The sequence below is a fragment of the Equus quagga genome, chromosome 7 (assembly GCF_021613505.1).
Source record: "Equus quagga isolate Etosha38 chromosome 7, UCLA_HA_Equagga_1.0, whole genome shotgun sequence".
In the NCBI taxonomy this organism is placed as follows: Eukaryota; Metazoa; Chordata; class Mammalia; order Perissodactyla; family Equidae; genus Equus; species Equus quagga.
In genome coordinates this window covers 8,748,307-8,761,813 of record NC_060273.1, presented here as the reverse complement: position 1 = coordinate 8,761,813, position 13,507 = coordinate 8,748,307, and the positions used below count along the sequence as shown (strand labels likewise).

The 13,507-nt window shown below is 51.0% G+C and overlaps 1 protein-coding gene across 1 annotated transcript in view; it reads left to right on the top strand.

The window, feature by feature from the left end:
• Positions 1–13,507, top strand: part of TEKT5 (tektin 5) — a 35,794-nt gene that overhangs the window by 7,491 nt on the left and 14,796 nt on the right. The window contains exon 5 of the mRNA XM_046668224.1: positions 2,463–2,685. Within this exon, the coding sequence (XP_046524180.1) occupies positions 2,463–2,685 (223 nt within the window). The remainder of the gene's footprint in view (positions 1–2,462; positions 2,686–13,507) is intronic.

Genomic DNA, 13,507 nt, shown 5'->3' with positions numbered 1-13,507 from the left:
CTGTTGCCAATCTTATTTTTTTTTCTTTTCCTTCTCCTCCCGAAGGTCCCCCAGTACGTAGTTGTAGGTCCTCAGCATGGCCTGACGAGCAGTGCTAGGTCCGTGCCCAGGATTCAGACCAGTGAAACTGGGCCACCGAAGTGGAGCGTGCGAACTTAACCACTCGGCCATGGGGCCGGCCCCTGGGGTTTTCTTAAAGCAGGGCTGTGTGTGGGCAGGTTAAAGGACATCTGGAGACTCTGAATTGCAAGATCTCTGTTCCCTGCTGTTCTCATTGCCGTGGATTAGCCGATGATGGTGATGATAACGAATATGATAATGATGATAATAGATGCCTTTTACCTGACGTTTGCTGTGTGCTAGGCACTGTGCTGAGAGCTTTAGACACAGTGTCGTATGATAATAAACATTTATCAAGCGCCCACTATTGTCAGGTGCCATCATAGAGGTTTCACATGTACTCACTCAACAACCCTGGGGGAAGGCACCAATATTATCCCCATTTTACCATGAGGAGACTAAGGCTCAGAGAGATGAAGTGACTGGCCCAAGCTCACACAGCAAGTGGCAGAGCCGCAATCTGAGTCCACACTGAACACGAGACCTGTGTCACTCCCGTCCTGCCTCCCCAGCAAAGCCTGCTGTCTCCTCCATCTCTAGAGGCCACAGGTTATTCTCTAGGGAGCTCAGCTGTCTGCTCCAGAGGAGGGCAAGGGCTAGAGGTCGCTGCTCGTGACACTGACAGCGTCCCATCCAGCAGCAGGAGATCCACGCACAGTCAATCTGCAGGTCTCTATCTGCTGTCCTTATTGCCTCCTCTTTCCGCCTTCGATGGTGAATAGCTGTGTGACCTTGGAAGAGACACTTCACCTCTCTGAGCCTCGGGTCTTTGCTGGATGAAAGCTCTGGATCAGACACAGTGCCCTCTCCCAGGAGCCCGAGACCCCTGTTTATTTCTTGATGCTAACTCCTGCAAAAGCCAGACAAAACAACCACATATTGTACATGTTCTTTAAAATATTTCTATTCACTGTGCAATCTAAGCGTGCTTTAAAATGGCTGGAAAGAGACTTCTATTTCAGAAAATTGAGTCTCTTTTTGCCTACTGCCTGAGAATAAAAATCTGCTTTATTTAAAAACTGCAGACTTCCTGGTTAAAAAAGACCTTGAAAAGTTATCTGCTGAGCTAGATACTGAAGCCAGCTCAAAGAAATGCACGTCCCCGCTTCTCAAAGGCTTCCCAGAGGAGAAAACCCCCATACAATATGTTGGTTGCTTGTGGCGAGGATTTACATACTCTGCCAGGAAGAGCTTTCTTGTCTAAACTGAGACCCTTGTGCGCCACCACCTCCGAGAAGCCTTCCCTGCCTGCCCTCTTTAATTAGCCTGTGTCTCCATCCTCCAGCCTCCCTGCGTGAGTCTCATAGAGGAGGCTGCCGTCTGAGGCTCTTTGCCATCTGGTTCCCAGCTGGGTTCTGCCAATAGGAGGGACACCTGCAGGAGACAGAGGGCGGGAGGAGAAAGATGCTGGGGATTTATTCATCCTGCTGCTTCCCTGACCGGGTTTGTGCTCCTCCACGCTCCTCCTGTCCCACCGCTCCCTCTCCTCTTGCCCTTCACAGCTGGGGTGCTGACATCTTCCTGCATTTGCTAGCCCACGAGGACATCGACACCCTCAAGTATTCCATTTATTTCCTTTTACGACCTTGACTGACCCCATTCCATTTGTCTCCCGCTCACCACCCTGCTCCTAGATGCCTTCATAGCACGTAACGCCGTGTGTAACTATCTTCTTTATTTGTTGTCTGTCTCCCTCCACTGGAAATTCACCACCATGAGGACAGGGATGTCCCGTTCTTGTTATGGCTCCGTCCCAGGTGCCTAGAACAAGGCTTGGCATGTGCCAGGTGTTCACAGGACATTCGTGAAACAAATAAGTCAGCTCAGGTGGCATGGCCGCGTGCTCATCGCTGCACTGAAGGGACCTGCAGCCAGCATCATGCCCGGAGCCCGCTCCTGGCCTGTCTCTGTGGTTTTGGTGCTGGTAGTGGGAGGCAGTGTCAGGGGAGAAAGTCCTTTTCTCCTGGAATTCACCCAGTGCCCTTCGGGAGATCAGCTGCTCTCAAGGCTGCGGCCGCCTTCCCTGTGAGATGAGGGGCTGGGTCGGCCCAGTGGGTCTCACCTGTGCCCTCTCCCCCAGGGGACATTTGGCAATGTCTGGAGGCATTTTTGGTTGTCACAACAAGAGGGGCGATGCTACTGGCATCTAGTGTGTAGAGGCCAGAGATGCTGCCATGCATCATACAGCACACAGGACAGCCCCACGACAGAGAATGATCCCGACCCAAATGGCAAGAGTCCCGAGGGTGAGACACCCTGGATTCAGGGCTCTCCAGGGCCTTCCCTCACCCCCACCCCGCGATTCCTTGCCTGTGTTCAACTTGTCCTTGCGCCTCTTGCAGGATCTCCGTGCCCGAGACCTGGACCAAGTTCAGTAACGACAACATCAGGCACTCGCAGAACATGAGGGCCAACTCCATCCGGCTGCGGGAGGAGGCCGAGAACCTCTTTGAGACCCTGTCGGACCAGATGTGGAAGCAGTTCACCAACACCAATCTGGCCTTCAACGCCCGCGTCTCCGAGGTGACAGACGTGAAGAACAAGCTGCAGACGCAGCTGGCGAAGGTGAACGAGATGCGCCTCGGGACCGTTGTCCACTCTGCCGAACCCTTGCCTTCCTCCCATGGGCCTCAGCAGCATCTGGCCAAGCGGCCTGCCCACCCCGGGGGCTGAAACGGTCCCACCCATCTCATGGTCTAGGAGCTCGTCCACCCTAAAAGGAGGTGGGCTGTGAGCTTCCTGGGGGGTTCGAGCATCTGGGGTAAATCCTGCCTTGCTCACCGGACGATGGAGGTGGAGCTTGGTCCAAGAGGCTGTTGATGGCCCCCAGGGCCCTTCCTTCCATCTGATGGCCATGTGGCTGAGCATGACCAGAGAGAGTGGGTATAGGTATCGAGGCCCCAGGGGACAAGTCTGAGCAGACCATCTCGGTCTACATCAGCATCTTTGGAAATGTAACCTTCTGACCTTCAAAGGCTTCAGCAGCATCAGGGCGCCCTGCTGAGGGATGGGGTGGTTTTTGATCTGAGGAGTCGGAAGGACTGCCTAATCCTGTCCCTCTCCCCTCTACGCCCCCACCCACAGGTTTTTTTCCTATACTCCTTATTCGAATGTGTCACGCTGTTTCACAGCTCTGGGGGCGTCCTCTCTGCGTGGAATTTATCCTTCCTGCTGCACATAAATTTAGAGTGCCTCCTGGGGGCCAGATGCTGTGCCAGGCACTCGGAATGAAAAAAGGAGCCACAAAAACGGTCCCCTGGTCCCTGTCCTCGGGGGACTTACCTTCTGGTTGGGGAGCAGTGGTGGCTGTGAAATTTATACACGGGAAAGACTTAGGGATGACCATCTGACTGGAGGAACCGGCAGGCAGGGGACCAACCTTGAAACCTGTATTCACAAACATGGTTGTAGAAATACATTTTGTATATATAGTTGGGGGGTGGGGGCTGCATCCAGGGTTTAATGGAAATTTCAGGGGCAGTGTAAGCCCACCCACGATGCCACCCTTTGGCCTGGGGTATGAAGAAGGCAGATAAAACAGAAGTTTCTGTGAAATAATCGCAAGGTTGTAATAAGTGGCATAAGAGCAGCAGCAAGGAGATGTGCAGAGGATCTCATGGGGACCTTACACGGGGTGGAGCAGACAGGCCGGTGACAGTTACGTCAAGAGCAGATCCCTGGGGGTCAGGCAGCCGAAGGATGGTGGGAAGAGTATTCCCGAGAGAGGCCAGTGAGTGCAAGGACCTGTGTGGGGTGAGGTTGGAGGAAGGGTCCTGGGAGGTCCTGGTGAGGGGTTTGCATTTTACTCTGAGAACAGTGGGAGCCTTCGCAGGGTTTTATATGTGGAAGGCATTGGGAGCTAATCTCTGAATCCCAGTGGGTGGGTCCTAATCTCTGGATGTGCCTTGGATGGATCTCTTTCGCTCCTGGATGGAGATAGGGTTGCAGAGGTTAAGAGTGGACACCGGGAGAGGGTTGGGAGCCTCTGGAAGGTATCCAGTGAGAGAGGACAGCTACCTGCGCTAAGCTGGTAGCATCAGATGGGAGCGGGAGGGGAGAGATGGGAAACGTCTTGAGAAGGCAGAGTTGACATCTCTGCCTTCCCTCCCTCCTTCACTGAGTGTTCCCTGTGCATCCTCCCAGAGCAAGGTTGACGAACTTTTTACTATAAAGGGCCAGATTGTATTTCCAGCTCTGCAGGCCATGCTGTTTCTGTCACACTACTCAGTTCTACTGATGGAGACAGCCGCGGACAGTACGTACACAAATGAGCACAGCTGTCTTCCAATAAAACTTTATTTACAAAACTAGGCAGTGGGCCGGATTTGCCCCACAGGCTGTGGTTTGCTGACTACAAATGTAGTTTTACGTAGTTTATCATCACTGCCTTCACCCCGCAGTGTTAGAGGCACAGACTGAGCATGACTGCCTGGGTGTGAATCCTGGCTCCGCCATGTCTGTAACCCTGGATAACTTCCTTAACCTCTCTGTGCGTCAGTTTCCTTATCTGTAGAATGGGGATGATAATGTTTCCAACCTCAAGGCTGCCAGGAGGATTATCTGAGCTGATGTCAGTAAACTAGCTGAACGAGTGCCTGGTACCCAGTGAGCACTGTGTCCGTGGCTGTGATTGTGCTGTGTTAGTTGGTTTACTTGCGTGCATCACTCCTGAGTCAGCCGCGCTCCCCCACCACCTCGCATACTGCCTGGCACACAGTAGACGGTCCTGAAATCTCTGTGCAGTGAATGAAAGGAATCTACAATGGGGAGTTTTCTACTGATTTTCTTTTTCAAGACTGGCCCTGAGCTAACATCTGCTACCAATCTTTTTTCTTTTTCTTTCTCCCCAAAGCCCCCCAGTACATAGTTGTATATTCAAGTTGTGGGTCCTTCTAGTTGTGCTATGTGGGACGCCACCTCAGCACGGCCTGATGAGCAGTGCCATGTCTGCGCCCAGGATCCGAACCAGCGAAACCCTGGGCCGCCAAAGGGGAGCACGTGAACTTAACCACTAGGCCACAGGCCCAGCCCCTGTACTGATGTTTTTTAAAGAATGATGGGTGAATGAGTGAATACTTTTAATTCCAAATATTTTCTCTCTTTCTTTTGGGAAAAATTGTGGGATTATTGTGGGAAAATATACATAATAAAAACTTTACCATTGTCTTAGTCCGTTTGAGCTGCTGCAACAAAAATACCACAGGCTGAGTGGCTTATGAGCAAGAGAAATTTATTTGTCACAGTTCTGAAGACTGGGAAGTCCAGTATCAAGGCACCAGCAGATTCCGCGTCTGGTGGGGACCCACTTCCTGGTTCCTAGGCGCTGTCTTCTCACTGTGTCCTCACGTGGTGGAATAGTCAAGAGAGCTCTCTGAGGTCTCTTATAAAGGCGCTAATCCCATTCATGAGCCACTGATGACCTAAGCACGTCTAGAAGACTCCAGCTTCTAATAGTGTCACAATGGGGATTAGGTTTCAACATACGAATTTGGGGAGAGACAGATATTCAGTCCATAGCAACCAGTAAGGGTACAGCTCACCCGTGCTAAGTACTGTCACATTGTTGTGCAACTATCGCTGCCATCTGCCTCCGCAACTTTTTTCATCTTCCCAAACTGAAAGGACTCCGTGCTTACACTCCAGGCGGGCCCATTAAACAACAATTCCCCGTTCCCCTCTCCCCCTGGCAACCGCCACTCTCCTTTCCGTCTCTGTGCATCGAGTACTCTAGGTACTTCCTGTTAGTGGACTCGCACAGTATTTATCCTTTTGTGACTGGCTTATTTCACTTAGCCCAAGGGCTTCAAGGTTCATCCGTGTTGCAGCGTGTGTCAGAATTTCCTTGCTTTGTAAGGCTGGATAATATTCCATTGACTGCACACACTGTGTATCCATTCATCCTTCTATGGCTACTTGGGTTGTTTCTACCTTTTGGCTTTTATTCAAGCATTTTCTTTTAAGAGGCATTTCCCGTGGTGGATCAAATACAGGTCATTGTCATGTTTTGTGGCATGAAGTCTGAGGCCTGGAGCTGACTTGGGAAGGCTCCTGTGATGGGTCTTGGTGGCTGATTTCTCATCTGTGAAGCAGGAAATGAGAAATCCTGCTCAATGACGTTATTGCGAGGTTAATGAGTTGGTCTCTTAGAATAGTACTTGGCTCATAGTAAACACTCAGTAAGAGGTAACTGTAAGTATTAATGTTATCAGTGTAGAGAAGAAGGGTCTTTTGGGTGGGGGTAGGGAGCAAAACCTTTTCCCTTCCCAAATTTCTCCAGGGAAGTTTTGAATTATTACTAACAGCCTCATTGCTGATCGGAGAGTTTTTGCAAGCACGTGGATTTTTATTGATAGTCATTATTTATCACCAGCTGCTCTGCGAATTAAGCCAGCACCCATTTGAAACACTCCAAACCTCAGCATGATACAACTGACGTTTGCCTTAGCAAGGACTTGTCTTCTGGTTGGTGACTATCTCACCTGGTGTTTTTATTATCTCTGAGACAATAAAAGAAGGAGTTGATATAATGAAGATAAGTGTATAGCAACCATTTCACCTTTCAACAGATTGCTTCAGCTGGACGGTTTGAAATGCTCCCTTTAAAATGTTATCTGTTCATTGTTGAGCTTGGCCTGATTCCCCTTGGCAAGAGGTATTTCTGGAAAACTCTCTGCTGTGCTGCAACGCAGTTATTGCCCAAGTGGTCCTAGGAATCCACTTTATAATGTGGATTCCACTTTATTAATTCTACTTTATAATCCACTTTATGACATTATGTAAAGTGGCCAGGTCTACACTGCTCCCCATGCAGACTTTGAATCCCCTGGTAGTTTGGGGCTGTGTAGGCAGCCTTAGCTGTTCACCATGATCCTGGGGTTCCATCCCCAAGGCCACACCCCAAACCTCGTAACTTGCCCTGGTTCCTTGCATTTTGGGGCTCTGAGGCGTCTCCCAGTCACGTTGACCACTGCTAGGAGAGAGGCTGGTGACTTCTCTGGACTGAAGCTGTTGATGACCACAGGCTGCTGCCTTTGAGAACCGATCCCTCCTGAGAGCTGGGGCCCTGGGGGTTCACCAGCCCAACATCAGACCACATCTGCATCCAGTTACCCAACTGAATGTGCCTTTTAGGGGGACGACTCTTCATGTGGGGGAGACGATGCCAGGACTGGGGAGCGGAGGTGTGGAGCAGGGACACTGCTGTCAAACAACTCTTCTTCTGAAGTTGTGGGAACTAGACCCTGGCGGGGAAGTGCTAGTCAGCGTGTCGCATGGATGCAGCGTTCACATCACTGAGCCACACAGTGAGAAAGTTATTCATTCTTCGTCTTTTTCCAATCCTTGTGATGATCTGAAGAGGAAAGTCTTTATGGGATGCTAGAATGCCTTCCTCACCTCTTTTCAGAAATTGAGTTCGCGTTGGTTTATAACGTTATATCAGTTTCAGGTGTACATCATTCTATTTTGGCTTCTGTATAGACTGCATGGTGTTCGTCACCAAAAGTCCGTCTGTCACCATACACACGTGCCCCTTTACCCTTTTCTTTCTCCCTCAACCCCCTCCCCTCCAGTAACCACCAATCTGTTCAATGTATCTGTGTGTTTATTTGTGTTTCACATACGAGTGAGATCATACGGTATTGGTCTTTCTCCATCTGACTTGCTTCACTTAGCATAATCCCTCATGGTCCATCTGTGTTGTCGCAAATGGCATGGTTTCATCCTTTTTTGTGGCTGAGTAGTATTCCAGTGTGTGTGTGTGTGTGTGTGTGTGTGTGTGTGTGTGTGTGTGTACAGCACATCTTCTTCCTCACCTCTTTCTTACCAGCTGGTCTCCCTTTTAAACACAGAACGCCAGCCTCGGGCTAAGAACTTGGGCCAGGCAGCAGTATCCAGCCAGAGTCAAATAATATAGTTTTACCTTCATCTTGTTTCATGCCTTTTTATGGTTCTTTCCATTTATGGCAAATGATGCTGATTTTCCACTGATAATAGTGATATAAACGGTTTTTTTTTTAATTTTCCTTCTTCTTCTCCAAGCCTCCCCAGTACATAGTTGTTTATTTCAGTTGTGGATCCTTCTAGTTGTGGCATGCGGGACGCCGCCTCAGCGTGGCCTGATGAGCGGTGCCATGTCCACGCCCAGGATCCGAACCAGAGAAACCCTGGGCCACTGAACCGGAGCGTGCGAACTTAACCACTCAGCCACAGGGCTGGCCGCTCAAGTTTTATTTTGAAATAAATACATTCAAGATTTTTTTTTTAAGTGATTTGATCTGTGGAAAAGATTGTTACTCACGTTGTAAGCGATATGAGAGGATATGGCAGAATTGGTAAGGATGGTAATGAAAACCTGAGTGTTGGAAAAGTAGACCGTCCAGTGTAGACCTGTGTATCTCAGATTTTACTGCGTGTGCAGCAAACATCAGCGTTACCTGGGGGTGGCATCCAAATGCACATTCTGATGGAGCAAGTCTGGGATCGGGCCTGGGAATCTGCATTTTGAACAGGCTGGTGGGGGGGAAGGCGGGACCCTAGCGCTGCCGGTAGGAAGTAACAGAGCGTAGGTCGCAGAGCGCGTTGACTTTGACAAACATCTGGATAAGCAGCTGCTCCTCCCTCCCTCTCCCTCCTCTTTCTCTCTTCTGGATTCAGAATGTTCTGGGAACCAAAGCCTTCAAAAGGCAAGCGTCGGTCACCCGATTCTAATCAGATTGTCTCTAATTGCAATTTGCTCCCAAGCTTCCAAGCTGAGCCAGGTCACTCCTCCCTCGGGGATCAGGTCAGCTCACCCCATCACACAGATCGTGCCCAATTTGTGCAGACCCAGACACCCCTCTGGGGTTCCTGCCACCCCCCAGCAATGCGTGCCCTTGAGTCAAAATCTCACTTTCCCATCTTGGTTATTAATATGGCCCGAGCAAATGACGTTAGGAGCTGGGGGATGGGGACGAGCCCGAAGCACGGCCTCGATCAGGTTGTCAGAGATTAGTTGGTTTCTCTGCTTCCTCTCGAGCTCTCACCGGCAGGCACATGCGCGGGCTTCCTTGTGGTCAGAGGCAGTGGACTTTGACCCCCAGAACATTCAGCCTTCTGCCTGATCCGCCTGGAGTCCTCGCATCTCGGTGGGTGGCTCTGATGCTTCCAGCTGCTTCCAGCTGCTTCCAGGGGCTTCCAGCAGTCCCACCTCCCAGATGCTCAGTCCCAAACCTTGGTGTCCTCTTGGACGCCTCTCTCTCTCCCACCCCACATCCATTCCATCAGCAAATCTGTTCCTTCTACTTTGAGATTCTTATCACTTCTCACTCCTTCCTCTGCTTCCGCCCTGACCCGGGCCACCACCTCTTGCCCAGATGACCACTGTGGTCACCTAACCGCTCTGTTTGCTTTTGCTATGGCCAACTGGTTAGCTGGCAGCTAGCGAACAGGGCATTCGATCCTTGAGTGGGCTAACTCGATTTACAGAGAAAAGAAGTTCAGTTGCTTTCGATTTTTCACTGCCCGAGAGTTTAGCCAGAGAGCGTAGGCGACAGGCTCTCTCTGGGTAACACCTGCCGGTGTCCATGGGTCCCCATCTTCCCCTTGGGCAGGCCGGGCTGCACCACTGCTGGCGTGAGAACTCCCAGCATCCCTCACCTTTGCAACCGTAGCACCTCCCAAAATGCACCGTGCACGTGAATTCTAAGGCGGTGTAGACCAAGTGGTTTTTATCACAGGATAAACACTAGCAGTCCATGGCTTGAACTTGGCCCGCGTATTATTTGACCCCTCACAGTTTTCTTATAATAGCTTTGTTTATACTTGACACATAATTATCTGCACGTATGCCAAGTGTACAATCTGAGAAGGTTTGATGTCTGTGTGTCAGGAAGCCACCACCTCAATCCAGTAGTCAACACACGGAAAGTTTCCTTGTGCCCCTTTGTCATCGCTCTCCTGTGTCCCTCCCTCCCCATTCCCAGCACAACCACTGCCCTGCTTTCTGTCTACAGATTACCTTGCATTTTCTGGAATATATAAACAGGAACATATCCTGTGCACTCTTTTTTTTCTTTGGCTTCTTGCTGTCAGCATAATCACGATTCCTAGTTTATCCCTTCCTATCACTGAGCCGCGTGTAGCGTATGGACATCGCGTCGCATGGCTGTGCCCCTCGTGTACATTGTATCCATATACCACAATTTGTTTATCCAGCCACCTGTTGTTGGACATTAGGGCTGTTTCCAATTTTTGCTCTTACCAAGACGTTTGTATGCACTTTCCTAGAGTTTTGTAATATTTTGGTTAAAAATGGAGATTTCACATCAAAGTTCAGATTTCCAGAATCTCCTGCAAAATTGGTAGCTCTAGCAACTCTGCGCCCACATTTCTCCAGGGGAGCAGTGGGCAGAGTGCATCTCTTGGGACCGGGCCGGGCTCTCCAGGTGCCTCAGTCCCCGCCGCCCTCCGTCAGGGCCCACTCCCCTCATGGCGCTGCTGGCCTGGTCCCAGGAGGCGTATCCACGGGGACGCTGTGCTCTGCGCCTCCTCAGAGGAAGGGCAGGAAAGGCAGATGGAGAAAGCAGCCCTGAGGTGTGGGAAGGCTTCACAGAACACAGAGGGGCTCTGAGTTTTCACCTTGGAAGCCTTGCTTTCGCTCTGAAGCTTCTTTGGGGTTTTGACCTCCCGGTGGTCACTGACACCTGGAGGTAGTGGGAGGCGGTGCAGGACAGGAAGGCACAGCATCTGAGGGGCGAGGGCCCACAGCCGGCGATCTGAAGCCCCAGCGCCTGCTGCCTGCCCCTGTGTTTGTCCAAGGAGGTCTGGAACCCATTGTGGAGTGGGAAATGCTTTTGTGCTTTGCAAGCAGCCAGATCCCTTCCAGCCCCGGTGCCCGCAGCCAAATACTGACGCTCTCGTTTCTAAAACTGGCCCAGCCCAGGGGAAGTGGAGCCGTGGACAGTCTGGTGAGGAGAGGCAGGGGCCAGGCTGTGAAGGCCACTGCGTCTTGGAGAGAAAGTTCTCTTTTCAAGTTCTCTCCATCCCTCCTTCTGCTGGTGTCAAGGAGCAAGGCTCATGCGATGCTCATTTGTCTTTAACATCTCTTTCATTTGCCTTCTCCCTTTCTTTTTCTTCTTCTTTTTTTTTTTTTTTTTTGCTGAGGAAGATTGGCCCTGAGCTAACATCTATTGCCAATCTTCCTCTTTTTGCTTGAGGAAGGTTGTTGCTGACCTAATATCTGTGCCAATCCTCCTCTGTTTTATATGTGGGATGCCACAGCATGGCTTGATGATCAGTGTGTAGGTCCGTGCCTGGGATCTGAACCAGCAAACCCCAGGCTGCTGAAGTAAAGTGTGCGAACTTAACCACTATGCAACCAGGCCAGCCTGGCCATCTCCCTTTATAACAAGGTGTCAAGCCTCAGGCCAACTTTGAACCTTTGAAAGGCAACAGAACTTAGAATTAATTTCTTTTTTTCTATTTTCTCTTTGTTATACTCTCTATTAATGGCAAGAGACACTAGTTTTCTGCTGTGGCAATAATACAAAGATTCCATTTCAGATACGTTTGTCAAAGGCTGAAAAGGGAGTTGATTTGAAGGAAAATATTGCATACTTGTACAGGTGGTATGTGGCGATGGCATGTTGACTCTCGGGGCCACATGTGGTAGGTCTCTGCTGGATGCTCACCTGAGCAGAGAGGAGCCAGAGGCTCTCCAGAGTCACTGGGCTCAGGTCTCATCCTGGTAGCTAGGTGGTGTGTGCTTGCGGACACCCAGCATGAGGGGTCCCTCAGAGCTCAGATATGGGTGGTTCTGAGGGCTGTGTCAAATGGTGGGGTGGCAGGGGTAGGGTGGGGGCTGTGTCACCAGTTATCTGCCCGCAGTGACACTGTGCCAAATGGGAGAGGAGCTGCTGGAATCAGGAAAACAGCCAAAGTTCCAAGCTGGGAAGGTAGCCAGCAAATGCAGGAAGTTGGAGGGACCAGACAAGGCGGGGAGAGAATGAGCAAGAGTCAGGATGGCACGGGCTGGGGTGGGGTGCGGGGGGCAGTACCAATGAGGCTGTTTTGAGCTCATTTTGTGAACATCACTGATGCTCATGGAAGCTATTACTTCCCCCCTCCCCCTGCGCTCTTCAGTGGGTGTCAGCCAATCACATGCTTTGACTGGAAGCCCTGGGCAGGACGGTCGCTGGGATCGATTGCTGCTGAGACCAGAATATAAGATGCAACGTGGCCGACGTGCAGGGTTGCCTTGTCATCTCCCTGTGTTTATATGTCCCAGCAGTGTCCTAATTTCTTCCACCTTGTGCTTGTCCACCTTTGGGTCCTCGGCTGCTCACCTGCTTGGGACCTGCTGCCCAGCCTCGCCTACACTCCCAGCTTTCGCATCTACTTGCCTCGTCCTTTGTCTGGAAGGACAAAGATTCCCCTTCCATCTCGGCATCCGTCATCCCCACATGTGAGCCCTGCAGTGCGGTGCAGACGGCCGGGTTCAGTTCTGGCTCTGGCCCTTCCCGGCTACGTGACCAAGGTCAGGTCAGCTGTAAAAATGGTAAAAAGCCATGGTCTGATTTATGACCTGCTGAAGCGGCGGGACAGGCAAAGCGAAAGAACATGGCATCTGGAATCAAAAGCCCAGGGTTGGATTTTGGTAGGGCTAAGGGATCTTGGGAAGGTAACCAGTTCTGCGGAATCTCAGTTTCCTGATCACTAAGAAAGGACTAATGCCGCTAGCTGTGAGGATGAAGTGAGAAGGTACAGCTGAGCAGTTCTCAGCGTCGGCTACACATTGGAATCACCCAGATGCCAGAATCCCCTCTCCAGGGATTCTGATTTATTTGGGGTGTGGCGTGAGCATCCCACCTTTGAAACCCTCCCCAGCCAAGACTGAAAACCAGAGGTTCAGAGTTCAGACCACTGGTTCTCAAGACGTGGTCCTTGGACCCGCAGCATCAGCATCACCTGGGAACTTGGTGGAAATGCACATGTCCGGGCTGCATCCCAGATTTAATGAATCAGAAAACGTGGGGCTCAGCCATCTGAGTTTTAACAAGTCCTCCAAGTGTGCAACAAATGTTTGCCAATTCCCTCCCTCCCCCCCCCCCCCAAGCCCCTCTTTACCCCCCCCCCCCCCCCCCCATGTACTAGACTCTGAGTTCGGTGCTGAGGATACAACAGGACTGGGACAAGATCCCTGCCCTCAGGGGGCTTATGTTCTAGTGGGGAGACTGATTGAAAAAAGAAGTAAACACATAATTAATTAAAAATGGTGGTAGATGTTAAGAAGGAGATGCTCAAAGGGCTGAGAGAGTGGACACCCTAAATTTTCACAGAATCACAAAAGCATCTGCTCTAGCAGGGCCCTGCCCCCCCCCCCCCCCCCCCCCCCCCCCCCCCCCCCCCC